The 27,898-nt window shown below is 32.0% G+C and overlaps 4 protein-coding genes, 1 long non-coding RNA gene and 4 other non-coding genes across 9 annotated transcripts; 8 read left to right on the forward strand and 1 right to left on the reverse strand.

The window, feature by feature from the left end:
* Window positions 1-1,956: 1,956 nt before the first annotated feature.
* Window positions 1,957-3,969, forward strand: LOC123882157. Its single transcript, XR_006799707.1, has 2 exons — window positions 1,957-2,255; window positions 3,690-3,969. It is a non-coding gene; the product is annotated as an uncharacterized LOC123882157 (long non-coding RNA).
* On the forward strand, window positions 2,125-2,264 carry LOC123882592. Its single transcript, XR_006799913.1, has one exon. It is a non-coding gene; the product is annotated as a small nucleolar RNA snoR134 (small nucleolar RNA).
* LOC123882582 lies at window positions 2,544-2,631 on the forward strand. Its single transcript, XR_006799905.1, has one exon. It is a non-coding gene; the product is annotated as a small nucleolar RNA U36a (small nucleolar RNA).
* Window positions 2,713-2,804, forward strand: LOC123882526. The gene has a single exon (XR_006799854.1). It is a non-coding gene; the product is annotated as a small nucleolar RNA Z223 (small nucleolar RNA).
* LOC123882536 lies at window positions 2,956-3,072 on the forward strand. The gene has a single exon (XR_006799863.1). It is a non-coding gene; the product is annotated as a small nucleolar RNA Z278 (small nucleolar RNA).
* Window positions 3,970-4,626: 657 nt separating the features above from the next.
* On the forward strand, window positions 4,627-10,670 carry LOC123921308 (external alternative NAD(P)H-ubiquinone oxidoreductase B1, mitochondrial). The gene is made up of 10 exons (XM_045973799.1): window positions 4,627-5,338; window positions 6,375-6,645; window positions 6,874-7,077; window positions 7,406-7,656; window positions 7,887-8,106; window positions 8,212-8,316; window positions 8,578-8,841; window positions 8,939-9,060; window positions 10,122-10,241; window positions 10,343-10,670. Exons 1-10 carry the CDS (start codon window positions 5,250-5,252, stop codon window positions 10,428-10,430), a joined length of 1,734 nt encoding a protein of 577 aa, XP_045829755.1. The 5' UTR covers window positions 4,627-5,249; the 3' UTR covers window positions 10,431-10,670.
* A 1,985-nt stretch (window positions 10,671-12,655) lies between these two features.
* On the forward strand, window positions 12,656-17,347 carry LOC123923304 (external alternative NAD(P)H-ubiquinone oxidoreductase B3, mitochondrial-like). Its single transcript, XM_045975990.1, has 10 exons — window positions 12,656-12,747; window positions 13,291-13,552; window positions 13,961-14,170; window positions 14,381-14,631; window positions 15,091-15,307; window positions 15,445-15,549; window positions 15,876-16,139; window positions 16,251-16,372; window positions 16,514-16,633; window positions 16,970-17,347. The coding sequence occupies exons 1-10, from the start codon at window positions 12,656-12,658 to the stop codon at window positions 17,055-17,057; spliced, it is 1,731 nt and encodes a 576-aa protein (XP_045831946.1). The 3' UTR covers window positions 17,058-17,347.
* A 477-nt stretch (window positions 17,348-17,824) lies between these two features.
* LOC123923209 lies at window positions 17,825-18,320 on the reverse strand. Its single transcript, XM_045975893.1, has one exon. The coding sequence runs from the start codon at window positions 18,221-18,223 to the stop codon at window positions 17,957-17,959; it is 267 nt and encodes an 88-aa protein (XP_045831849.1). The 5' UTR covers window positions 18,224-18,320; the 3' UTR covers window positions 17,825-17,956.
* A 4,429-nt stretch (window positions 18,321-22,749) lies between these two features.
* LOC123921146 (protein THYLAKOID FORMATION1, chloroplastic-like) lies at window positions 22,750-27,263 on the forward strand. Its single transcript, XM_045973561.1, has 5 exons — window positions 22,750-23,323; window positions 24,371-24,638; window positions 24,873-25,089; window positions 25,928-26,043; window positions 26,937-27,263. The coding sequence occupies exons 1-5, from the start codon at window positions 23,119-23,121 to the stop codon at window positions 27,037-27,039; spliced, it is 909 nt and encodes a 302-aa protein (XP_045829517.1). The 5' UTR covers window positions 22,750-23,118; the 3' UTR covers window positions 27,040-27,263.
* The last annotated feature ends 635 nt before the right edge of the window (window positions 27,264-27,898 follow it).

Consider the following 27,898-nt stretch of genomic DNA (forward strand, 5'->3'; position numbering starts at 1 on the left):
TACAAAATTATTATTATTTTCCTAAAATAAAAAAATGAATTTTCATATTTTTCTCCCAAATAAAGTTTATTTTCAAAATAAAGATATTAAAAAATTATTTTCAAATCTTTTTGATTTAAAAAAAACATAATCTTCGCCGGTTTGCTTCCACCGTCGTGATCATATTCGTCGTCGTCTTCGACTTCGTTATTGTCTTCTGCTTCCTTCTATTTTTCTAGTTCTAGGACAAATGATTTTGGTATAAGAGGAAAATACGAATAAAACTTCTTTTTCTATTTTTTTTAATTCAAAGAGATTAACAAAAAAATAATGTTTTGTTTTTAAAAAATAAAGATCATGTTTTTTTAATTCAAAAAGATTTGAAAATAAATCTTTAAAATTTTTATTTTGAAAATAAACTTTATTTTGGAGTAAATATTTATTTTGGGAGCAAAATAAGAAAATTCATTTTTTTTTGTTGGAAATTTTTTTAAATTCTTTGTAGGAAAAAAAATTACTTTTTTTGCCGAAAATGTTTTAAAAAATTTTGTAGGGAAAAAAATTTATTTGTAGGATTTTTTTGGGGAAAAAAAAAGAAAATCCGTTTTTTTATTTTGTAGGAATTTATTTTTTTTAAAAAAATATATTATCTGACGTGGAATTTAAAAAATAAATATTAATTATTTTTTCCACGTGTACAAGTCATGTCAGCAGATTTGCACATTCACATGTCCTGCTATACACACGGGGGGCAAAATGAGTGAATCTATTTTTTGCAGGGGGTAAACAGAAAAAAAATCTGCATAGGGGGGTAAACGAAAATTTGCTTATTTTGCAGGGGGTAAATGATCATTTACCTTTTTAATTATTCAAAGTACTTGCTAAAAAATAATGAATGTCTTAGATTTGATTGGACCCTCCAGTAATTGGAGAGGATCCAGTATCGCATCCGACCTTTCATTCATGTTTCTTACATTCTTTAACGGAACGAGACACTATGGATGGATGTTATTCTTAAATGGCTTAATTAGATTATTGGTCCCTTAAATACATTTTAGGTTTCACAATGGTCTCTTAAAGAAAAAAAGGTCTGCATTGATCCCTTAAAGAAAAAAAAGACCCAGATTGGTCCTTAAAAACATGTTTGCCATATTGGTAAATTTTAACTCCAAATATAACAAAAAATTCTACTGGTTAAAATTTTAAAAATTAATAAGGTTTTTTGTGGACCACTTATACTTAATGACATCCGCAATTCAGTCAACTAAAACTAACGTTTTTTTATAAAAAATTGGCGGAAAGGACCAATTGAGAAACATATGTGTCTTTAAGGGACCAATCCAGACATTTTTTTTCTTTAAGAGACCATTGCAAAACCTAAAATATCTTTAAGGGATCAAAAGACTAATTAGGCCTTCTTAAATACACACTAATTTAATTCCCTGTTTTATATTATACAATTGGTGTATACAAAGTGTTTCAAAAAAAAAAATTGGTGTATACAAATGCAAATTAAATCCAATCAAACACATGTGTGCTTGATGACACTTTTTTTTTTCTTGCTTAACTAAAGTATTGATTTCGATCCTTAGCTTGGACATACAACAACGTGAGTTTGTTTCTCATTTGAGTCTTTCAACAAAAAAATTAGTCTTTGCAGTAAACATGAATATATTCGATTTACCAACAAAAAAACCCAATTAAAAATTAATTTTTTTTTTTTTTGGTGATAAAAATTAAATTTTATTTGACCAAGCATAAAAGAAAATTAAATTATAAACCGTCAAATAATCCCGTGAAATTTTGATTAACTTAAACTAATTTCGTCCTAAAACCTAACTATATGTTTATTTAACCCAATTGAATTGGGCCGGGTAACCCATCACAGAAGCCTGAACACAACACTTTTTTTTTTAGGGTTTTTTATGCGCCTATATAACACTACCGTATGTTCTGTTTCTTTCATCATATCAACGATTAGGGTTTTATGGGGCAGCTTCAAACCATAGAAATTTTTGTATAGCTATTTCTACCAAACATGTTTGTTTTAGGAATCAGTTCCGAATCTGAAATATACTACACAAACATTGCTATCAGCTTTACTTAAAGTTATTTTAAGTTTCCATCACTTATATATGAAATTGTAAGCATGTTGCAACCCCGGGCTTCTCTGAATAACCAATGATGTGAAAGCCCCATTGCACATGCAAAATCGATACCATTCGTGTTGCAGTTCATTTCACTAAATTCCACGATAGATCTGTGTCAAAGTAATGGTAACATAGCTTAATTTACATCTTCAATTGTTTAATTTTTTGTTTTCATTAATTTTTAATTCTGAATTTGCCTCGTTAAACCTTCAGCTTGTTTTCGAACACAGTCACATCGTGTTCTTTGAATTTTGAGCTAGTCCTAGAGGCATAAATTGAAACGCGGCCGTTTTCACTTTGAGGTTTATGATTTTCTCTTTTTCCTTATGAAAACACCGTTTATATTATAAATTAAATGTTAAAAATTTGTTAATTTTTTATTTTGTTTGATAATTACAATTTTCTTAGAATTATTGGCTGTGATTACAAATTATCCGCGCTTCTGAGATCTTCGATGAAGCACAATGGATTGATATATGGTTGAATTTCTTTATATGAGCCAGATTTTGATTTTTTATAAATTCTTTTTTTATTTTAGTTTCTTTTATTTTTGATCTTTTAATTTTGATTTGGTTTTATTATAATTTGGCTATGAGGATTAATAATCAGCTTTATGCCAGTTCTGCTTCTGAAAAATCGTGATTGTTAGAGCTGTTAAAATGTTCTGAGCCTATTGATTGAGAACTATTTAGTATATTTGTATAATATGAGGACTATGATTGGTTAACGAGTAAATAGTTTATGGAACAAATTATTTTTATTTGTAATGTTGATTTTCTTGGCCAATGTTTTTCTCCAATACTTTGTCATGTTGATTTTTGACATTGCCTATGATGATTTAATCCAACTTTTTTGAGGTGTTGTGGAACCAAGATCCTGTTTTACAGGGTGAACCTACTTGGTGAAACTACATTCATATGATATTATTGGATTTAACTGAGGCAAAACAATGTTAATTTTACTTTTAGAGCTGTTACATGTTGAATTGAGTTCTTGTTTTTGTTTAATGGTTAATCACTTTGAAATTCATTGAGTTACTGTTATATTTTTTTTTGTTTTATTATTGATTTTGTCCTTAAATTATCATTCTTTCATCAATGTAGTGCATCAAATTATTGAAATTTAGTCTCATCAAATTCACCATTGAGATATAGATCGTGTTTCCAGTGGCATTGACGGCGAGGTTAGAAGAAGCCAACACAGTGATGACCTGTTTGAACAATATAACCGGTCCTCTGCTGAGGTGATTTTTCTAGGTTCCGTTTGAGCAATGTAGGTTTCTGACTTGATGAGGGCAACCGGCTATCAAGTCAGAAATCTATTGTTAGGGGACCTGTCAGATTGCTGGTGTCTTCTAAGTTCCTGTTCTTTGCCACTTGGAATATCTCCGATCTCAAAGATGACATCAGGAAAATCAAAATGCCAATTGCCACCAGCGCATATTTTAGATTGTAGCTTTTATATGTGTGCTACATTCATATGACAATAATGTATTTAGCTAAGGCAAATTGATGTTAATTATACTTTTTGTTATAAGTTTAATATTCTGCTGTACTTTAGGCATTGTTCGCCTTGGACCTGGAAGAGCCGGTGTCGAAGCTCATAGGCTTGGAGAGGTTTGAAGTCTTTATACTGCCATCAGAGGAGATGAAGCGGAAGTATTAGTTAATTTTCAGTTAATGAGTTTCACTATACGCTGTACTTTCTTAAGTTTGTTTAGAGTCTGAAATGCTTAATCTGTTGTTTAATGCCACGAGTTAGGTGTTAAATAATAGCACAATTTCTTTTAAGAGTATTGTTTCAAGTTGTTACAAATCCTGTTTTAATCATCTTTAAGTATTCATGTTGCAACCCTGTGTTTCTCTTTAATATTATACATTATGCAAAATCTCCAATGCATGTGCAAAATCGATTTTGTTCGTGTTGCCATGCATTCTAAATCTAAGAGTGATCTGTGCCCAAGTAATGTTAATTCGTTCACTTTCATAATGCGGATTAATCGAACTAGCAATTAAGAAATAGTAAAACCAAAATATTCAAATAACACTAGACATTATGAATGATGATGACTCATTGGCTCCAAATAAATTTCTCCAAAGATAATATGAGAGGGTATATAAAAGGGTGTGTTTGAGAGTTTGTCCATGACATTTCTCTTTAAAAAATAAAAATGAAATTTAGTATATTTAAAACTACTTAAAACATATTTAACCTTTAATAAAATATAATATTATAAATTAACTCATAATTGATCTTGCCTATTAAAAAAAACTCATAATCAACCAAGTGGTTCAAGTTATTATCTATTATATACTAATTGGTAGCTGATATTATCTATTATTTACTAATTGATAGCTGTCAATCTAACAGAATTAACTAGTATTAGTCAGCTGTTATTTAATTAGCTTAATGTCCATTTAATTGGAATTGGATTAGCATTAGCTTAGCTGTCATGGTTTTGAACTTGTATAAAAGATAGTAATTTGTAACAAGTTTCACAGTGAATAATATACACAGAAAATTCCCTACTTTGCCATGGTTTTTTGAATATTAATACAAGTGGTTAATGAGCTTCACTAAAAAGGACGGATTTTCAGAGAATCCGAGTTCGATTTTTGGGTAGAATAATTTTTTGGCCAGACTTTACTTACTTGCAGCCGAACTCTGGATTATTAGGGTCCCTATCCCTCCGGAACCAGAGGGTTATAAACAAAAAAACTCATAATCAATCTTTTCTATACAACATTTAAATTTAACTACAATTTTTATTGTATAAAATTGTCAAAAGTGATGTATAATTTGGTTAGATATATAAGGTTAACGAGATACTTCATCAAATCCTATATATAAGAAAATATTTACTTTTTACATTAAACTATGTATCAAAAATATACAACCTGAGAGGAGTAGTTTGTTAGTCAAGATAAAAAACAAAATTACTGAGATAGTTAGAAAATGGGATAACATCCATCGCGGGTCAATGAATCATGTGTTAGTAGCTGACATAATTGACATTGAAGTATAAATAAAGAAATAAGTAACTATAAGGAATGGATCCATCCCATCCGATTAAGAGCTGAGAAGTGGGAGTTGTTGGTTTTTGTTTGGTAGTTCATTCATATGACGATTGCTTCCTTCTTCATCAGAGCCTCTAAGGCTATAAACAACCACCCTTTCTGCTCCGGCCTTCTTCTTCTCTGCACTGTCAGGTAATTTCAACTCTGTCTCTTGGATGGATCTGTTTTGTACAATGGTAGAAGTTGCAACTGAATTTGGGTAGAAAATCCACATTGCTTGTTTGGAGATTTCTAATTTTAATTCATATCAAATATCAAAGAAACACCTAGTTAGTTATTTAGTACTAAATTATTTGGATTTTCTTCAGTTATTTTCCTTTTACTTTTAGATTATTAATTACTTTTTTCATTCCAAATTATAAGTTGTTTTGACTGGATTATGTACAAATTAAGAGATGTAAGTGATATTGGATGGAAAAAAGAAAAATGATGAGTTAGTTTACAAAATCGTCGTTCATTAATGGTATAGGAAAGGAAATGATAGAGTAATAAACAGTTAAAAGTATAATCAATAGTTAAGAGTAAAAGTTTGTTGGTTCAGTGTTGATAAGGAGGACCACAATTTGATCCCCACAACTACGATTGGTAGAGAGCTAGAACCACTTGATGTCAAAACTGACCCCCGAACCAGATTAGGGTGTCGAGTGAGCCGGATACTAGTGTAAAAAAAAAACTAGTTAAGAGTATAATAAGAAAAATAACATTAAATGTTTTATTGGTATCTAAATCAACTTAAAATTTGGAACAATTTTTTTTTCTTCTCAAAGCGACTTATAATTTGAAATGGAGGGAGTAAAAGTTACCATCTATGCCGTGTCAGTTCAGTGGAGACAAGAGATAAAGTTCAATTACATATTTAAATGTAGGTTTTCCTCTTTTTCAACTAAGCAACTTGCTCATTTTCTATTTAAGGAAAGACCTTGCTATAACACTTTCCTGAGTTAGCTTCTTAATGGATCCGTTGGTGATATTAATCTATTTAAATCTTCAAATCAATTAAATTACATATAAATGAAGTAGTTCATACAATAAAACAATGTATTTAATTTGATTAAAGTCATACATTAAGGCATGTTTTGCTTCTTGCTAGTACTTATGCTGTATTTAACAGTTTTTAGTTAACAATTTTTTCTATTCCATTGGATCTACTTGCTCTTGGAAATTGCAGCGGCGGAGGTGTGGTGGCACTCTCAGAATCACAATCAGAAGCTCAACGTTCTAATATTGAAGATCATCAGCCCCGAAAAAAGAAAGTTGTGGTCCTTGGAACTGGATGGGCTGCTACCAGTTTCCTCAAGGGTTTGGATGCTTCATTATATGATGTTCAAGTTGTTTCGCCTCGTAACTACTTTGCATTTACTCCCTTATTACCGAGTGTCACTTGTGGAACAGTTGAAGCACGAAGCGTTGTAGAACCGATCCGAAACATCATTCAAAAGGTGAATAAAACAAAACTAACAAAATGTTTTTTATGTAATGATAAATAAAATGTTCTTTGATCCTTAAGTCATAGAACATGATCACTAGAGGAGTAACTTTGTTATGTGTCTTGAGATGTTCACCTTGTGATTATCTCTTGGATTTCCCCTTTTCTTTCCGTTGTTTTTCAACGGTATTTTGACTAGTCATTTAATAGCGGAGTTTGTTTTGTTTCTTTCCCATTGTAGAGTAAAGGAGAAATAAAATTTTGGGAGGCAGAATGTGTCAAGATTAATGCTGCAGACAAAAAGGTTTTTTGTCGGTCTAATATTGAAAACTTAGTGGGAAGTGGTGATTTTTCTCTGGACTATGACTTCTTGGTTGTATCAGTAGGAGCACAAGTAAATACTTTTAATACCCCTGGTGTCAAGGAGAACTGTCATTTTCTGAAGGTAAATTTCTTTGTTTTGTGTATAATCATTAACAATTATTTGGATTTAAAGGGTCTTCATCTTCAATAGTAAAGGATTTAAAGTGCCAATCATTATACGTGATTCATGACAGGACATTATGTGTTATTTAATTCATTTAACCAGCTACACATATTGGGAAAAAGCTTTGGCTTATTTGCATCTTTATAATTATCATTACCAACACCCTATATTTTCTGTAAAATTGGGAGATTCACTAAGTCTTTGAACTTGTTGGTGAGGAAAAATCATTATCAACACCCTTTATTTTCTGTAACTGATCGAAAATGTTCTATATCATGACTTATAGAATGTCGAGGATGCTCAAAAGATCAGACTATCTGTGATAGATTGTCTTGAGAAGGCTGTTCTTCCTAGTCAATCTGAAGAGGAGCAAAGGTCAAATCTTCATTTTGTAATCGTTGGAGGAGGACCAACTGGTGTCGAATTTGCTGCAGAGCTGCATGATTATATCCAAGAAGATTTGATCAACTTATATCCAACCGTTAAAGATAAAGTGAAGATAACATTAATTCAATCTGGAGATCACATCTTGAATATGTAAGGAAGATGTTATCTGTCTCAATTATTTATCTATTCTACAAATCATTTATTAGTAGGTCATGAATTTTTCTTTCCTACAATTTAAGCCTTATTATAACTGTAATTTTTCATGAGTTTCTGACATTGCTAATCTCATAAATATGATCAATCATTATTCAAGTCTGACAAGCTGTTTGAATCTTTATAAAACTCACAACTTGGTGAAATTTTTGTCTTCGATCTCGTAGGTTCGATGAAAGAATAAGTTCGTTTGCTGAGCAGAAGTTTAGGAGAGATGGTATAGAAGTTCAAACGGGATGCCGGGTTTTGAGTGTTAATGACAAGGAGATTACAATGAAGGCGAAATCAACAGGAGCGGTTTCCTCTGTGCCACATGGATTGATTATCTGGTCCACCGGAATTTCTACTCTTCCAGTTATACGGGACTTTATGGAAGAAATTGGTCAGGTGCTGCTTAATTCCAATTTCCATTCATTTCTGAATCACAGTTTTCCAATCCTTTCTTCACTTCTCGTGTAAATGTGTTCTTGGCTGAAAATTAACTATGTGCAGGTTAAAAGGCATGTACTTGCAACTGATGAATGGTTGAGAGTACATGGATGTAAAGATGTGTTTGCAATTGGTGATTGTTCATCAATAAATCAACGTAAAATCATGGTACCTCTTAAGCCTTTAATATCTCTTAGACTTCTATGCTTATTTAATATATCATGGTGCTGCATGCTTTTCAAAATTAATACGGATGTGACCATCCTGCTTGGGTTCTGATGAAAAAGTTAAGCTCATTTTGCTTGTCATTTGATTATTTTCAATAACTCAACAGAGCCGTTAGATGTACTTAATTGCTATAATTAACAGTTATGTAGATCACTATTGAATTTATATATGCACTGATTAACCCATTATCTCTGCTTCTAGGATGATATCTTGGACATATTTAAGGCTGCAGACAAAAATAACTCTGGTACCTTAACTGTAGAAGAGTTCGCAGAAGTGATGGATGACATAATCTTAAGATATCCTCAAGTTGAATACTATCTACAGAAGAACCATATACTTGATTTGAGGGTTCTGTGGAATGACCCAGAAGGGAATGAAAGAAAAGAAATAGACATAGAAGGGTTTAAACGGGCCCTTTCTTTCGCAGATTCACAGGTGAAGACTCTTCCAGCAACTGCACAGGTATTTATCATTTCACCGGCAACTGATTGCTTCCTTCTTATGTAGATTACTTTTTCTGTCCAAAAGTATTATGTGGAGTAACTTTTTATGTATGTAGGTTGCGGCTCAACAAGGTGCATATCTAGCTAGTTGCTTTAACCATATTGATCTTTGTTTAGACCATCCAGAAGGACCTCGACGATTTTCAGGATCCGGACATCATATGTTTCGTCCCTTCCGGTAAACCACATGTTTAATGCTTATATTGTTTTATGTAAAATTAGACATTGTTTTCTGTATTACTTGTATTGTTTTTTTGAGTGGAAATTGTAAAATTTTCTGCTATTGTTAAGAGCCCCACATCAGATGAAATTTCTCCTTAAAATGAGTGTACAACTTGGACTGTTGAAGGAATCTCTCTACTTATAAGTTGGTTTTTGTAAGGATGAGTTAGGCTCAACACAAATTCTAAGAGCTATATCTGAATGGATATCAGGGTAATTGGTATAACAGTTAAATAATTAGTCTTGCATACCATAATTTAGTGATTGCTTCAAAGTCGAAAGAAGAAATTGATAAGATGTACATTTAGGTGAAGTGGGCTGTCCAGTCCACAGCCTATGCTTTCTACGTAAATATTAATTTTTAATGGCTTGTATACAAAGTGATAAGAATTTATTGTTTTGGTTTGAAGCCTTGAAGGTTTATATCTTAACATCCACAGGGAGGATCTTTTACTTTCTTGAGAGGAAACATTTTTTAGTTTACTTGAAACCTCGTTCTTATAATGTGAGTTTGATTATGTCACAATTAGAATCCAGACCTATTGTTCAGATCATATATCATCAAATGTAAGACTCCTTAACACCCCCCTCACGTCCAGGATTGGACATATGGAGCGTGACTCGAGTGGTTCAATAGCATTGACCCGAAAGCGGCTGACCTAACGGATCTTGGATAAAGTCTGATACCATCTTAGAATTCAGGTTAAGCCTAACTCAACCCTTACAAAATCGACATGTAAGGTGAGGATTGTCAACCACTTACAAACACATTTTCAGACCATATCTCATCATATGTGAGACTCTTAACAAAAACAACTATCTTTTTATTTTAAGCATCTGCGAGAATATCAAAGGTTTCGACCAATTGAAAGAAACTACTACCTTTTGTTGACCAAAACTGGCATCCAACTTGGTTGAACATATACTGAATTTGTGATGATATATTGTTGTAATGAACTTTGCTTTCTTTAATCACTAACTAATCAGTGAGAGGATGATTTCTTATATTATGAAAAGGTATAAACATTTTGGGCAATTTGCTCCACTGGGCGGGGAGCAAGCAGCAGCAGAACTTCCTGGAGATTGGGTTTCCATTGGTCACAGCACTCAATGGCTTTGGTATTCTGTATATGCAAGGTAATGTTTACAATGCAAAGCACATTTTGCTTGTTTGTTTTTTCATCTTGTTAAACGTATTATATTATAGATACGAAATATTTACTTTGTTCTACATGCAGCAAACAAGTGAGCTGGCGCACACGATATTTGGTCGTGTCTGATTGGACTAGAAAATTCATATTTGGAAGGGATTCAAGTCGAGTTTGATTTACCAACAAACAATAAAGTGTGAATTATTGTGTCCTGTTGTTTCTCCATTAATTCTTGTATCTAATACCTAATGTATAGTGATCTACACCCTTGATTGAAACAGTTTGAGAAAAAATTGCAGTTCAAAAAGTAAAAAGAGTTTGAGAAAGATTTACGAGCATTGTTATTTGGACATGATATTATGTGTATATGGAGAGTGTCCTATTTACGGGGTCACTACACATCTATTTTTTGCTACAATTACTGGCCGGTTCCGAGATTTTGGAGGCCTCGCGACAAATAATAAAAATGGACGACTAATAAAAATACAATTTTTTTAAAAAGAAATATTGATAGTGTTTTTAATAAAAATTACAACTTAAATTTTGTAATTAATTCTTTATTAATATAATTTTCTTGAAAAAAATAAATAAAGTAGTCAAATTTATTTATAAGTTATAGGGTCGTTTGATCGCAAAATATAAATACTGGACAGAACAGTACATGACAGTACAAGACAGAACAACACAAGACAAACGTTTAAGGTATTAAACAAACTTTGTTTTGTACGATGTTTGGTAGACAAAAGGTTATTTTGGTATTTTAGACAATTTGTGCTGAGGACAAAAAGTTGTCTCGTGATTCTGTGGGGGACAAAAATTTCAAGTTTTGTCTTGTCCTTTGGCTCCCAGTTTGTCCAGTACCAGGAACAGTTTTAAAATCAAACACAGTACATCAGGAGTTGTCTTGTCCAGTCCTTATTTTTTAGCAGATCAAACGCACCAATAGAGTTTTTTTTGTCAGAGTTATAGAGTGTTTTTATTTATAAAATAAACAATAATAGTTGTGTAAATTCATTATAAAAGTCTTAAATAAAAAAAAACTGTCCTAAGGAAAGTCGAACTCACGACCCTGTAGTCTTAAATACCAGTTAGATGTGTGCACCAACAGGCCAAGGAGTATTTTGTGAAATTAGTTGTCCGAACAAATATTTAACCTATATTTTAAATGATGGGTTTGAAAAAAAAAATTGAGGCCCCAACTTTTTTGAGGCTCCGAGCTGGAGGCCTGGTTGCCTTGGCCCAAAACCGGGCCTGATTACTAGCTTCATGCAAAATGAACATATATGAATTGATCTGCACATCATATTCGTATACACTATATATTGGTGTAACTATTTTTTACACCATCAAATCATTAAAAACTTTTGATTTTAACCAATTGTAATTGATATGTTAGACTTTCTACTCACATTAGCAGTGACTTCAATTTTATTTTGGAGTTTTACAATTGGTAGAGATCATACATGAATTTCATCGTAAATCTTTCAATGTGATTTGTTGACGATGTTAAAAATTTTATATTAAATATGAATCTAAACTCCACCCAATGTCCGACTTCACTCAATGTGATGATTCAACCCAATGAAATTTAGATTTCATCCTAACCTAAGAGGGGTATTACAGACCCGTTCAACTTGATGGGGGAGCGAGAGATATTCCTAGTAGTCGATTGCGGACACTAAGAGTCTCATACTTGAAGGAGAGATGTTGTGATATGTCAAGTATAGTTGAACACCATATAAGTGATAGAACCAATAAATTCAATGGCTTAAGATTTTGTGTGAAAATAGTCAATAGTCAATATATTAATTCAACTTAGTGAGACCCCTCCTGATTGACCAACATTGGTAATCAATCAGGTGATAAAATAGAGCTCATCTAATTTCTTCCACTCCTTCAACATTCAGGTCATTTACATAATTTAAGCATAAGTTAAACAATTTTTTATTTAACAACTTCGCCAAAATTTGACATGTTGTTTGTTTGATTTATTAAGATCCGATAATTAAGTTGTCAACATTAGTGGCTTATCCTTGACCTCAGTGTTATTCTTCTTGTTTCAATACTTTTACAACATGATTTGTTTTTGTCCATACACTATTTTTCAACTCCGTATACATAGGAGAGATCTATGTAACACAATATGCATTTGTATTACATCTCTTGATTTAATTAGTCAACATAAGAAAATAATATTAATTAGATAAACAAAAATGCACTACATACTACGTGGCAGTAGCAACGTAGAAATCTAAAAATATGTAATATTGTGTTTTTGCATGCACTCATTGAATTGTCTTCTTCTATCTCATTTGCAAAAGAAAGCATAACAAGGTGGTAAAAAGTGTAACACAAAAATAAGAACAAAATAAGATAAATTAGCTAGTTAGGGAATTCACTATGAGTTGGTCTTCCTTTTATAACACAGCCTCAAGGGTTTTTCATGAGTATCCATCTTGGTCCAAGGCTGTTGTTGTATGCACATTCATTAGGTATATTTAAATTATCTCAAACTTTATGTTCTTATTATTTTTCAAATGTTTGGTTCATTATTGTTCATTATGTTAGCAGCCAACACTCGGTGGGATTTAGTCCCACATCGGATAGATAGGACTCTTGAGAAGAGTTTATAAAGAGGAGGCAATCCTCACCTTACAAGCCGGTTTTGTAAGGATGAGTTAGACCTTGATATTTGTGACATGGTATCAGAGCCTTGTAAGATGAGGATTGCCTCCTCTTTATAAACTCTTCTCAAGAGTCCTATCTATCCGATGTGGGACTAAATCCCACCGAGTGTTGGCTGCTAACACATTATTCTCCTAGTTTAATTTTGATACACTATATGAAAATGTTTACACAGTCAACAAATCTCAAACTCCTGAGGGCCTTGCTGCCACGATAATTATGATTAAAGTTAAACATTTATAATGATCAAACGATTGATTTAAATTCATTGATATTCATGCAAGTTAATTTGGAATTTGATTGATCAATGTTTTTTAAGATTTTTCTTAACACTTTTTTGTTGGTGGCAGTGGTGGAGGTATAGTGGCATATGGTGATGGCAGAGCAGCATATAGTGATTCTGGTGATCAAATCCCAAAAAAGAAAGTGGTGGTGCTTGGAACTGGTTGGGCTGGAACCAGTTTTGTGAAAAACATGAAAAACTCTTCTTATGATATTCATGTGGTTTCACCTCGTAATTATTTTGCATTCACTCCTTTGCTACCAAGTCTCACTTGTGGCACAGTCGAGGCACGGAGCATTATCGAACCAATTCGAAATATCAGCAGAAAGGTACATACATTCTATCGCCTGTTTGGATAAACAGTTTAATTTACATCTTATAGTATGAGCATTTATCGGTATACATATACCTGTTTGGATATACACTTTTTAAACTGTAGTTTATAGCATAAGCTAGATAAACGTAACTTACAAAAATAAGTCGAAAACTGCATAAGAGCATGTTATAAGCTGTTTTCATATGTTCTCATAAGCAGACTCACTCACAAGTGTTTATGTCAGTAGATACGATCAAATAAGCCAATTCAAACTGACACTATATATCATAAGCCATTTTCAAATTATATTTAAGTAACTTAATCAGTGAAGCTTAACCATTTTGAATATTTTGCACACCCTTCAATAGATAGTTAGTTGATAAATTATGCATAATGTTTTTATCTTTTGATTCTGCAACAGAGTGGTATAGATATTGAATTCAGTGAAGCTGAATGCTATAAGATTGATCCAAAGAACAACAAAGTTTACTGCAGAGCTGCTGCTCAAGACAAAAAGCTTGGTGGCATGGATGAATTTTCCATTGATTATGATTACTTAGTAATAGCTATGGGAGCTCGTTCTAATACCTTTAACACGCCCGGTGTTCAGGAGCATGCCTACTTTTTGAAGGTAGGAAATAATTTTTCAAGAATGCATTTAAAAATAGTTTGAATTAGATGTTATTATCACAGTTTTTAAATCACGATTGCGGTTACACTGTGAACTTTTATATTGCGGTACAATGCAGACAAATGTGATCGATGCATTTGCAATTGCAGATTATAATTTTGTACTATGGTTATAATAAGCTGAAATTTCTCTTGAATTTCTATGAATTAGGAAGTGGAAGATGCTTTAAGAATCCGGAAAAAAGTGATTAACCTTTTTGAAAGAGCAAGTCTCCCTTCTGTACCGGTGGAAGAGAAGAAAAAGCTTCTAAGTTTTGTAGTTGTTGGTGGTGGTCCAACTGGTGTAGAGTTTGCTGCAGAACTACATGACTTAGTGCATGAAGATTTGTCGAAATTATATCCTTCTCTTATAGACCATGTCAAGATTACTCTCCTCGAGGCGGGCGATCATATCTTAAACATGTAATGTATATATTCTTTAGCTATTTTTAGATATTAATTAATGACATTGGTTATAAATTGCGGCTGCGTTGTGGATACATGATACAGCTGTGATGTCGTTGTTGAGGCCTCTAAGCAATTATAATTGCGGACTGCAATTGAGAACAATGCTAAGGCCATTGCATGAATGAAATAGCTTCAATTTTGTTCATACAAATCTTAATTATTTGATTTATCTACGGTTAAAAAGTTTTTCGATGTATGCTTGGAATCTCGGTGAGTTTGATGAAGTCACAGTGACACTGTGATTTGGTTGAAGCCACCGGCCAGACTCAGGCCTTCAATTTTTTGACAGGCCAGACTTAGCCTTGGCAAAGCCTAGCCCATTCCCAACCCTATATTTGGCATTTTTTCTGTTATTGATTTATTATATTTAATTTGAACCTATGATTAAAAGTTTCTTGATTCATTACATTACAGGTTTGACAAGAGAATAACAGAATTTGCTGAAGGAAAGTTCAAAAGAGATGGAATTGATGTGAAATTGGGATCTATGGTTGTGAATGTTGGTGAAAAAGATATATCATCCAAAGAAAGAAGTGGTCAAGTTGTTACTATACCTCATGGGATGGTAGTTTGGTCAACTGGTATCGGTGCTCGTCCTGAAATCCTCGATTTCATGAAGCAACTTGGCCAGGTTTGTTTAGTGTGTGTTCCTCTAAATTCAAAATTTTGCGCAATTGTGTGCGGAGGATAACTTTGGTTTACCAAAAAAATATTTTCCGAATTTAGTATTCAAGTTTTTATTGCTTTGAATTCTTGTATGTGACACAGATTAATCGGCGTGCATTGGTCACCGATGAATGGCTAAGGGTGGAAGGGTGTGACAACATCTATGCTCTAGGTGATTGTGCCACTATAAATCAACGTAGAGTTATGGTAAGCACAATCTCTATATGCATCAAACTTTTTTTGCTCTTAGTCCTCCGATTCTTATAAAAAAAAGACCCTAGTAATTCACCGATACTTGACTAATGTCTGGTCAATGATTGTTTTAGTCAGGGATCGACCTAAGGTGTTTAAAATCAATTTGACCTAAACTAAAGTTCATTAACTTGAATTCAACCACTTGGTTTATATAGTTTTCGCTCTTAATTTTTGTAATCAAAGTAAGAGAAGGAGAAATGTAAACAGAAACATTTTCTGAATAGCCCCTATTGATATTTGTACAATATATTCTGATTCTGGTATACTGATTTTATCAGGAAGATATAGCAGTGATATTTAGTAAGGCGGACAAAAACAATTCCGGAATGTTAGATCTTAAAGAATTTCAAAACGTTGTTGACGACATTATCGAGAGATATCCACAAGTTGACATTTATTTAAAGAAGAATCAAATGAAAGACATGGCTACTTTGCTAAACAAATCTCAGGAAAGCCCTGCCACTACTGTGGACATTGAATACTTTAAACAAGCTGTTTCCAAAGTTGATTCTCAGATGAAAAATCTTCCGGCAACAGCTCAGGTACATGTACATTATACATTTTATACTTGTATATGCATGTTTCCTACAAAAAATCTTAAGGGTCATCTTATATATGTTTTGGTTGTGGATTCCAAATTTGAATAATTTTAGGTAGCTGCTCAACAAGGAGCCTATCTTGCAGACTGTTTCAATCGCATGGAATTGTGCGAGAGATATCCAGAAGGTCCTTTAAGGTTTAGGGGAACAGGACGCCATCGGTTTCATGCCTTCAGGTATTGAGAATGTCCATTTTATTTGATATCACAATACCTTCATATACCTTCATATACCTTCATATACCTGAACCTTAACCTTATGCATGTTTACCACCATATTTGATATCAAAATCCTAACAAAATCCTATGAACAAAAAGGTACAAACATTTTGGACAATTTGCTCCTCTTGGTGGAGAACAAACTGCAGCTCAACTTCCAGGAGATTGGGTTTCAATTGGTCATAGCAGCCAATGGTTGTGGTATTCAGTATATGCAAGGTATTGTATTCAATAAATATTATAAAACTCTACTTTAGAGGCTTAATAAATGTTTGCTATATACTCCCTCTGATCTCATTATATGTTGTGGTAATTTTTTAGATTCATTGAATAACTGATATATCTGGTTCATTATAGGTTCATTGAATAATTGATGTATCTGATCCATAACTGACTAGATACATTAATTATTTAATGAACCTGAAAAAAAGAATATGGACTAAATAGTAAATAATTAGTTATTCAATGAATATGAAAAATGAATTTTATAGCTTGTATGAGACCGGAGGGAGTATGGTATAATTTCATCATCTGATAATTCTTTAAAACATGCAGCAAACTAGTGAGCTGGAGAACAAGAGCTTTGGTGATATCTGACTGGGGAAGGAGATTTGTATTTGGCAGGGACTCAAGTGAAATATGAGATCTTGTTAAAATCTTGCACTACATTGTTTTATTACCATACTTTATAGTATATATTTTTTTGGCACACCAAAGTACATCACCCTAACACATTGAAGATGGACACAAAAAAAGAGAAAAAAAAAAGAACAGTGTGTTTAATATTTTGATCCAAAAATATTTTGTTATTCCTCCCTTCCCCCATCTTATAGTATATTCATTCACATCTAGTATTTGGATCCATGTTTTGATTTTGTACTTATGGTTGTTAATCAAAAGAAAGGACAAGATTACATGTCAAGATTACTTAATATTTCCCCCTGGTCATAAATTGGTTGAAGGAGTATGACATAAGTTTGTTTGCCCGAACAAAATCTATAAAACTAGCTTTACTTTACAAGTAATATTGGAGAAGTCAATATTGAAGATTCAAAATTTATTTGACTAAACAGCTTATTTGCAACACTTATATATAAGTTTATATAAGCTATTTTTATAGTATATTATTAAATTGTTTTTGTATATGCTATAAGCTATTTTGTCGAACTTATAAAAATAAATTTAAAAAAACTTATGAAAAAAACTTATGAAACATGTCGTAAACAGTTTTTATAAATTCTGCCAAATATATTCAGTTATTCATATGTGCATCCTCCAAGCTTTATTTTTGGTAACAATTCAGTATACTATTCAAATTGATTAAAAAGAAAAATGAAAAATTTGAGCCTTTTTGCTTTTTAAACCAGACAAGTTTGATAAATAAAAAATACTAAATCAAAGAACACAAAATTTAGAAATGTTGAAACATATCATTGATCAAAATTTACATGAATATTACTTGACACAAACAATTAATGGTCAAGCAATGTTTCCAACATACAAACTATACAATATAGCCCCATACATAAATTGCTATTGGCCTTAATTTGGACCCCAGCAGCTTAGGTACATAACTGTCCTCAATGACTCCTCTGGCTGATTTGCATTCTCATCTCTTAGTCTCTTAGAAATCATATCAGATGATGAAGAAGAAAGTTTTTTTGTTTGAGAGAAAGATCTAAGATTGTTTTTAACATGTTGTTGAGCTGATTTCAAAGCATAATTCCATCTACAAATGCCTTGATCTTTTAAGGCTTCCACTACACCAACACTAGCTGCTACACTCCAAGCTCTGATTCCTGAACTCATGTTTGAATTGTTGATTGAATGTAAGTGATTTTAAGTAGTGTTAGATTGTTGTTGGATTTTGAGGTTGATAGTTTTGAGTGAGTGAATGAGATAATGAGGTGGTGGTTCTTATATATTGGATTGAATTGCCGATGTTTTAGGAAAAACCAGGGGTAGGATGCTAGTGGTTTTAAGAAAGCCACTGGTTTATTTTATGATATGATTGATTCATAATCATGTTATTGGTTACAATGTACACGTGTAGTATTTGCCACAGAACATGTTGCTTGCCAAATCAGTGATTCAATATAGTTTTTTTTTTTTTATTTAAAATAATCAGATGTATTATGTGCACAATTATAAAGATTAATTCTTCAAACCGAATAAAACTGCAAAAGATGACAAAATTCTCTCAAGAAAATATAACATTGTTGCATTTCTTAAACCAAATTCGAACCTAACCTTTGATTAAATCAGAAGAAATTCTTTACTCAATTTTATGTAAGTATATGTAAATATAAATTGTACTGGGCAAATCCCACTTGGGTTGGTCTGATGATATTAGCTTGGCATATAAGAATATGCTCCTCTTTAAGGTTTCAGGTTTGATTCTCTCTGGTGCCAATTTTGGTGGGCTAATTTAACTTCTTCAAAAAAAAAAAAATATACCGAGCAAATTTTGAAATCGCCTGTTGGGCTGAAGAGTACCCTTTTATTTGGGCAACACCCATTTAGATGATAGGAGGCCCATATGGCTCAAAGGGGAGAGGGCTTCGTAACTTAATGAGATATAGGCAAAACAAGCGTTAACCGCCAATTCACGAGGATAGGTTCGGACTCAGTCACATGGTAACGCCTTTTTCTGATGTTTGGGCCACGTGAGGCACGCTCCGCTGCTTTTGGCGGGATTTTCTGCTCCCCACTCATGAGTCTTTTTCGCCAAGATAGATATTCTATGTGCCTATATATATATATATATATATATATATATAGGAGCAAGATCTAAGGGTTGGATCATCACATTCTTTCATATATTCACCTATTCTAAGATTTAGACTCAGAATATTTCAAACTAGGTATCGTTATAAACTTTCTCCATAAGAACATAAATCAACTTATACTTAATTTACTTTAAATAAAAAAATAAACCTGTCAAACTTAGTTATTAATTACCGTGATATATAACCAATATTTTGGTAGAGTAGCTCACTTGGTAACCCAAAAACACTTAACTCATGAGATGACATGGATCTCTTCTTAGTTATCAATTATAGTTGTATATAACTCATGTTTTGGTGTCATTAGAGTAGTTCACTGGGTAACCCAAAAATGCTTAAATGAGAAAATGACTCTCATATCTCATAAATCCATTAATCCAGAGTAGGAAAAAGGACTTGCAGAAAAACATAAATTAAAGCCTCTAAGAAAAATTTTATAAAAACGACAACTTTGTAACTCCTAAAATTTTTTAAGTGTGTGTATAATACAAGCAAATGTAACAGTTAAATCTCTCTATATTAGAACTTAAATTAATAAAATATTATATTAGTTCAACAACGCCTCGGCAAAAAGTTGGGAAGGGATTCTCTCCCGTACTGGATAATATCCGGTGAAATCTCCACCTTTGATTATTTTTTTAATAATTAAAATTTTGTGGGTCAAAGAGAATGAATGAGTGTGATAGCACCCAGAGAAAATGTGACTTGAGACAACCTCCACCCGCAAAAAGTTAATGTTTTGACACTATTATCGATTGAAAAAAATGTTAAATAAAATGAGTTATAATAATGTAATAAATAATTTTGTCTGAAAAAATAATATTTAAATAAAAATAAAATAATTTTAATTAAAAATGTTTTTTTTAAGCAAAAAAGGCTAACTTTAAAGTAGTTTAAACTTTATTTATTATTGAGTCGGGCTTAGTTTGAAACCTTGCCCAGAGTCCTAGCAAGCTAATTGCAAATATATTCGTAAATGTCTATCTATCTGTAATTTTATGAATTAATATATTAAGGAAAATGATAAAAGGTACGAATTAGTCAAAGCAAGAAACATAAGAAGGCTTATTTTCATGAACACATGCCCCCCATGATTTCCACCAAGAGTTTAATTGCTGTGCACCGTCGGTGTAATTTTTTTTTACACATACATCCAATAACGCGTTGCCACATCATTTAATGAATGTGACACATCATGTGTTTTTAATGACCATACATGATGTGTCTGTATATTATTGGACGCATGTGCAAAATATCTTTACACCGACGGTGCATATAAATTAAATTCTTCCACCAAATAAGGAAACAAAAGCTTCTTCATTAATTAAAAAATGACACGTCATGTTTCTTGCAATTCTTGCGTTTGACTATTCGGACCATTTAACACTTCTGATATATTAATTTGCCTAATAAGACACATTTATAGATCAAAGTGATTAATATAATACATATTTTTTAGTAAAAAAAATATGTGCAATTTTGATACATTAGTGGTCTCGCAAACTAAATAGAATTTAATTTATATGTATCGTCAGTATACAATTATTTTGCACATGCATCCAATAATATACCGACACATCATGTATGGTAATTAAAAATACATGATGTGACAACGTGTCATTGAATGTATGTGTAAAAAAATATTTACACCGACAGTGCATAACAATTAAACTCAATTAAAAATACATGATGTGACAACGCGTCATTAAATATATGTGTAAAAAATTTTTACACCGACGGTGCATAACAATTAAACTCAACTAAATATCTGTTTATTTGATACATTAGTGGTCTCACAAACTAAATATCTGTTTATCCATAGAATGAGCGTAAACATCGTCATCTTGCTTGTTCCGGTGAAACAGCCAAGGAATACCTTGCACGGCTGTATTGATATGATTCATTGGCGTTTTCAGAGATAAAACAAAACAGAGAAATTGTAGTTTGGGAAGAAAAGACATGTAAAGACAGAATTATTATGAGAGATACATTAACATCATGAAATGTTATTCTCATGGATCATGGATGTAACGTTGAATCCATGTGGGTATGTCGTAACGAGAAAGTCTTGTAATAATATTTTTTGGTTAGATGATAAAAAATGGAAAATGGCAAAATAAAAACTGAAAATTACATTATCCTAAAAGACACCCCTACAATGTATATTTTAAGGTTTTTTTATTTTTAATTTTAGAAAGTATTGAATTGAAATATTTCAATCCTTAATCAAATAAATTAGAATGAATTTTTAAGAGATTTGCACCGATTGAGTCTCGACAATTTTTCGACATAAAATGCATTATTTGAAGAGTGTAAAAAAAGAACAAATAAGTTTTTAATAATTAGCTACTCACCAAAAAAAAAAAAAATTAATAATTAGCCTCTCATAAAGCTTAACCTCATTCATAAGAGTATAAATTATTTTTTTATATGAACATGTTCCTTGACAGAAGATTAACACCACTAATTTTTTTATGATGGATGGAACATCCAAATTTGCATCCATGAAGATAGAGTTAAAAGTTCTTTAAGTTATATTAATGCATAGACTCACACACTTTTAATTATTGAGAAAAAGAAAATGTTATTTTAAAATATTTACGTTTTCTTAACCAAAAAAATTACATTTTTATAGGTAAAATCTAACCCGTACTTGACACGGGTGAATTATTCTGGTAAGAGTATTATATATTGGACAAAAAGCTATCATAAAAGTCAAATTAAAAGCTTCCCTAAAAATTCCTAACAATCCCATATAGACACAAGTATTTGAGCATGTTATTTAAGTAGGGATATGAATTATAAGAAATCTATTTTTTTTCTTTGATAAATAAATGTTAGTGATTTATTGACATCTCAACTATATTGACATTCCAATGAACTATCAATTCTTTGCACCACCTCAAAATGTATTTATTCAATTAAAAAAAGAAAAAAAAAGGTGAGGGACATAAATCATAGCCACAAAAACAAAGTTAATGAAAACCATAAAATTAGACCGGTCAAATTCATCTCTAAGGATGAGCTTGGTATGAGTTGAGATGAGTTATAAGACCATCTTCAATGGTGGTACTTATATTTTTAAGTACTAGTATCTAATAGGTACTCTCATTGGAGCAAAAAAATAAAATTGTATCTAATAGGTACTAGTTTTATAATAAGACATAGTACCTAATTAATTTTTGTGGGACCTATTTAAATTGATGTTGAGTTATTGGATAGATGTGCTACTAGTGGTACCAATTTAGAACTTTTGAAGAAGTTTTGGGTTGGAGGGATTGAGTACTTATTATGTACTATTATTAAAAAAATTATAAATGAATGATATGTACATGTGGGACCATTTAAGTACTAAAAAATGAGTAGCTCCATTGTGGATGCTCTAACGGATCATAATTGGATCATTTGGATCATTTTGAAGATTCTAATTTGTCCTTAAATTATAAAAAAAATTTAGACCGAATTTATTTAAAATAAATTTATTTAAGACGAATATTTTTTTTTTGTCCATAAATCTTTGATTATAAATCAAATATCAACATTACTAGGTTGGACGTAGTATTCATCTGAATTTAAATCATACTTTTGTTTGTGCTTTTCATAATATTTTCCACCTTGTCCATAAATAAACTATTTTTTAACCTAAAAAGAAGTTTAATTATTAGTAAATTATTATTAGATATTCCACATGTCACAATACCATTGGCCCCTGGAAAAAATTCACAAGAATTTCAATATCACACTTAATGGATAAGCTTATGATTTTATTTTTCCATGTAATCCACAGAACCCTCACTTTCCTTACGACAACATCACTCACACTCATTTTCCTCTGAATATTTATTCATTCATTCTTCTCCGAAAATCTCATCCCATGCCGGAAAATTTCTAACTCCGGCCACCACTCTCTCTTTTCCGATGGCCACCGTAACTTCTTCATTCTCCTTCTCAACACTCACTCAATCTTCTCAAAACAAACAACTAACCTTTTCTTCCACTCGCTTCCTTAGTTCCGATTCAGATACCGTTCGCTTCCGTTTTAGCTTATCGTCAAACTATGTTGGAGTTCGAACTTCCAATTCCATTTCCAAAATGGTTGTTCGGTGTTCCTCTTCTGTTTCAGGTTTGGAAATAAAAGCAATAACTTTCAATAAGTTCATAACTTTTTTTCAGTTTAGAATTGAAGTGTATGGATGTGAAATTTGGTAAGTTTATGGATTAAAAATTAGGAATTTAGAGTCTAAGGGTTGGATTTTGGTGTGATTTAATGATTTAGTATTTTAACTTGATTGATTAGATGAAATTTATTTTATGCGGATAATGTGTTTGATAATTGGTTTGAATAAAAAATCCAACTAATGTGGCTTTCTAGTTTACACATTATGTTGCAAAATTTTGATGTTTGAACCTTGTTCTACAATTTTACTATAATCAATGATGTAATTGCTTGTGGGATTATGTAAAGTGTGAGCAATGTATTATTTGACCCGGAAATTTATTGTTTTGATGCCACCTTGTGTGTGTCCCTGAGAGATTTTTGTGTAAATTTTGATCTGAATTTCTTTGCTTTCATTCAAGCATTAACTTAAGAAAATGCTAAACAGTGCCCCGGGACACCGGTTAAGGATATCAAAATGGAAATTTTATCTTGTAAATTGTGCATTCAATGCCTGATGTAAAAAGTTATCCTCTCTCGTCATTAATTTTGTCATTTGTTTCCTTTTTTTAGTATGCTTAACTAGTGCCTCGGGGCACTGTTTAGCATGACCCTTAACTTTATTCTACAGTTTTATTCTATAAGCAAGCATCTCCTATTAGACACATGGATTCATATCATGATCATACTATGTCAAATGTTTTGAATAATTCAAATGTTGGTTCCTTTCCTTCAATAATGCAAATTTGTACTGCCAAAAGCTATGAAGCATGGACACTCCTCAGATTAGGCGTGTCCCCATGTCCGACACTGACACGACATCGATACTTATGATTACATTGAATTATGTCATTTTCTCAAATTATTATCGGTGTCGACATGTTAGTGTCTGTGGTGTCCGTTGTCCGTGTCTATGTCTGTGCTTCATAGACCAAAAGGGAAAAGAAATAAAAATAGAAAATAAACCTTGTTATCAATAGTTAGTCATGGGATGTCTACATACTTGATCTGCAGACCCTCCAACTGTTTCTGAGACAAAGTTAAATTTTCTCAAGGCATATAGTCGACCAATACCTAGTATCTACAATTCCGTGCTGCAGGAGCTCATTGTCCAGCAACATCTGATGAGATACAAGAAGTCATACCGTTATGATCCTGTATTTGCTCTTGGCTTTGTCACTGTATATGACCAACTCATGGAAGGGTATCCTATTGATGAGGACAGCGATGCCATCTTCAAAGCATACATTAACGCATTGAAGGAAGATCCAGACCAATACAGGTTAGAATGAGTGTTTATATGTCTTTGTGTTTTTATTTTTTTATTTTTTTTTATTTTTTTTTATGTTTTCTACTCAAAATGTTCAAAACTCAATGTTTTCTACTCCAAATCAGTTTACCATGTAGCATTGTTTGAGGATTTTTATGTTAAAACTTATAACCTAGATTTTGTTAAATTGCACTTATGAATTCTTTGACTTAGATCAAATGATCTCTTTATTATTTCCCTCTGCAGAGTAGATGCACAGAAGTTGGAAGATTGGGCTCGTGTTCAAAATTCAACTTCCTTGATTGAGTTTTCATCCCGAGAAGGAGAAGTTGAGGGGTTTCTAAAGGATATAGCAGAAAGAGCAGGTGGAAAGGGCGATTTCAGTTATAGTCGTTTCTTTGCAGTAGGACTTTTTCGTCTTCTTGAGTTGGCAAATGCAATGGAACCAACAATTTTGGAAAAGGTTACCTAATTCATATAAATCGTCATGATATATTGATTGATCCCAACTCATTTTATTACTCTCTCCGTTTCAAAATGAGTGTCGTTCAAGGATTTTATACACGGATTAGTAAATGCAATAAAGTTGTCAAAAGACATGACACTTTTACTAAACTAACCTTATAAACTATTGGTGTGTTTCCCACCATCATATATGCAATTTGGAATATAATGTTTTAGGAGTAGTCAACATAGTATTTATTAGAGGGCACAATTGAAAGAAATTAATTAATTAATTATACATTGAAAAGTGGAAATAACATTCATTTTGAAACAAATTATCTTTGCTAAAGGAAACTAATTGTGGAACGGAGGTAGTATATATTTCGTTTTTACAATTTAAAGTTTAATCTATCAAGTCCAGCTCTGTAGATCAGTTCTAGAAAACTAATCATTCTAGACAGTTAACTTATTTAAATGTCCTATTCCATCCTTATTTGGATTAGCTGAAACGATTCAATGGCTTTGTATCTTGATTTTTCTTCCACCAATTTCAGGCTCTGTTAGTGGGGTTATTTTCATCATTTCCTTTATTTAATACAGAAAATTGATTTTACTAATTTACTTCTGCTAAAATCATTGCATTATTCAATAACTTGGAAGGAAAATGATCCATTCAACTGTAATAAACATTTAGGACGTGGCACAAAAATTGCGGATAAAACTAGTAATATTGAGCATACAGATGATATGACTATGGCATTGCATAAGATTCTCTGAATGTTAAGATTGTGAAAGTATCTATATGCTACCACTAATAATTTTTTTTTATCAAATAACCTCTTGTGTCTATCCGACAGCTTTGTGCATCTTTGAATGTCAACAAAAGAAGTGTGGATCGAGACTTGGACGTGTATCGCAATCTGCTTTCCAAGTTGGTTCAAGCTAAAGAGCTGCTGAAAGAATATATTGACAGGTAAAACGTTGCTATGCTATCAAGTTTTTCTCACTTCTATTGGGTTTTTGCCTATGATATAGTAGTATATTCTTTGAATGTAAATTTATGACATTTATTGTTCTTATACACACATTTAGTCAAAATTGAATCTATATTCTAATTTTCCTTTTTTTTATAAAAATGAGATCACAAACTTCCCAACAACTTACTAAGAATGTTTGTATCGACTTCTAATTGAAAATGGAAGTGGTTATTTATTTACAAAGGGCCCGTTTACTTTCTAAAAACATTTTTTGTTTTCATTTTTTAAAATTTTGTCATTTTAACTAGATGAAAGACTTATGAAGTGAGTCATTTTGATGGAGAGAAGATAAAATGATAGCTAGGAATGATGTATTTCAAGAAATAATTAAAATAGCTTTTTTGACATTTTTATTGTTTCTGGAAATGCAAGACAATTGTTCACTTCAAGTGTCTCTTTTCTCCTTGTTAACAAGTGAAACTAACACAAATTTTAGCAAATGAAAATAGAAAATGTTTTCACAACGTAAATGGGTCCTAAGTTCTTCAGCTTAGGGTTTAGGAAAAGCATTCAATTCTAAATAATGTTTTTAGAAAAGATAATATAATAAACGTACTAGTAATATACATAGAACTTGCATTTGAGAACTATTGCATTTAATCGAAATTTTAACTTGAGGTATTATAGTCAGCTTATTTTAGGGCTGATACCAATTCAATATATGATCTGTTCGATATTGCTTCTGTCAGCTTGCACTCACGCGCGCACCTTGTCTTTTTAGAAATCGAAGTCTTTAGATTTCTGAACCTAAATATTCTACATGTTATGAGTATAACTTGCTTGTTTATGCAATTAGATTTTGATTATTTCGAATGATCTTTTGCTTCAGGGAGAAGAAGAAAAGAGAAGAAAGGACTGAACCACAAAAGGCTAACGAGGCCATTACAAAATGTTTGGGACAGGACCGAACTTTTGATATGATCACAAGTTAAGAATTCAGTTTCCTTGACTTACCTTTTGTTTGTTCTGGACATTGGATATCAGAATGAGGCACTTATATCATCTCGGTTTCGCATACTATACTGTATGTATTTGTTGTATCTTTTATGATGGGTATTCAGGTAACTTGTTTCAGTTTAAACACAATTAATTTACCCGTTCAACACAATCTTATATATTCTTTTCTTACATGTATTTTTTCTCTTGTTCATTGGTATATGTATTTTGTACTTGCAGCTCTCACATACGTACCTGAAGGCATATATAGTTATTATATTCTGATAGCTGAAATTATTCATGTTTCTCATAAATTTACCTATCGAGGAAAGGTGTGAAATTTGCATGCTTTGAATTGGGTTAGATACTCCTTTATATATTTATTTATAAAAGCATAGAGATGTGCAAAAAACATCGCTGTACATAAGAAAACATCTCAACTATGTTTGCACTCTAACTATTACGACACAACTGAATATTATTGGAAAAAGAATACAAAGAAAACATGGGGACATGCACCAAACTCATGGAAAAATAATTTAAAACTGTAATTAGGTAAGTTATTCTGATTACAGAAGAAATATGCATAAATGGGAACAGATTGTCTCCCATGAAATTTTTCTCTATTGAAATCCTAACCATTTTTTTTGTTTGCCGATGATTCAATTAAAAACAAATTTTAAAGGCTGAGATCCCCACTTGATACCATTAAGTGAAATTCTCACGGGAGACAACCTGCTCCTGGCATAAATGAAACCACGAGCATCAAGTTATCAACATAAGAATAAAGAAATTGGGCATTTTGTTGTATTTTGATACCTTTGCTTCTGTTTTGTGCACTTCTTGTGCTGAAAT

Source organism: Trifolium pratense, linkage group LG4 (genome assembly GCF_020283565.1).
Source record: "Trifolium pratense cultivar HEN17-A07 linkage group LG4, ARS_RC_1.1, whole genome shotgun sequence".
NCBI lineage: Eukaryota > Viridiplantae > Streptophyta > Magnoliopsida > Fabales > Fabaceae > Trifolium > Trifolium pratense.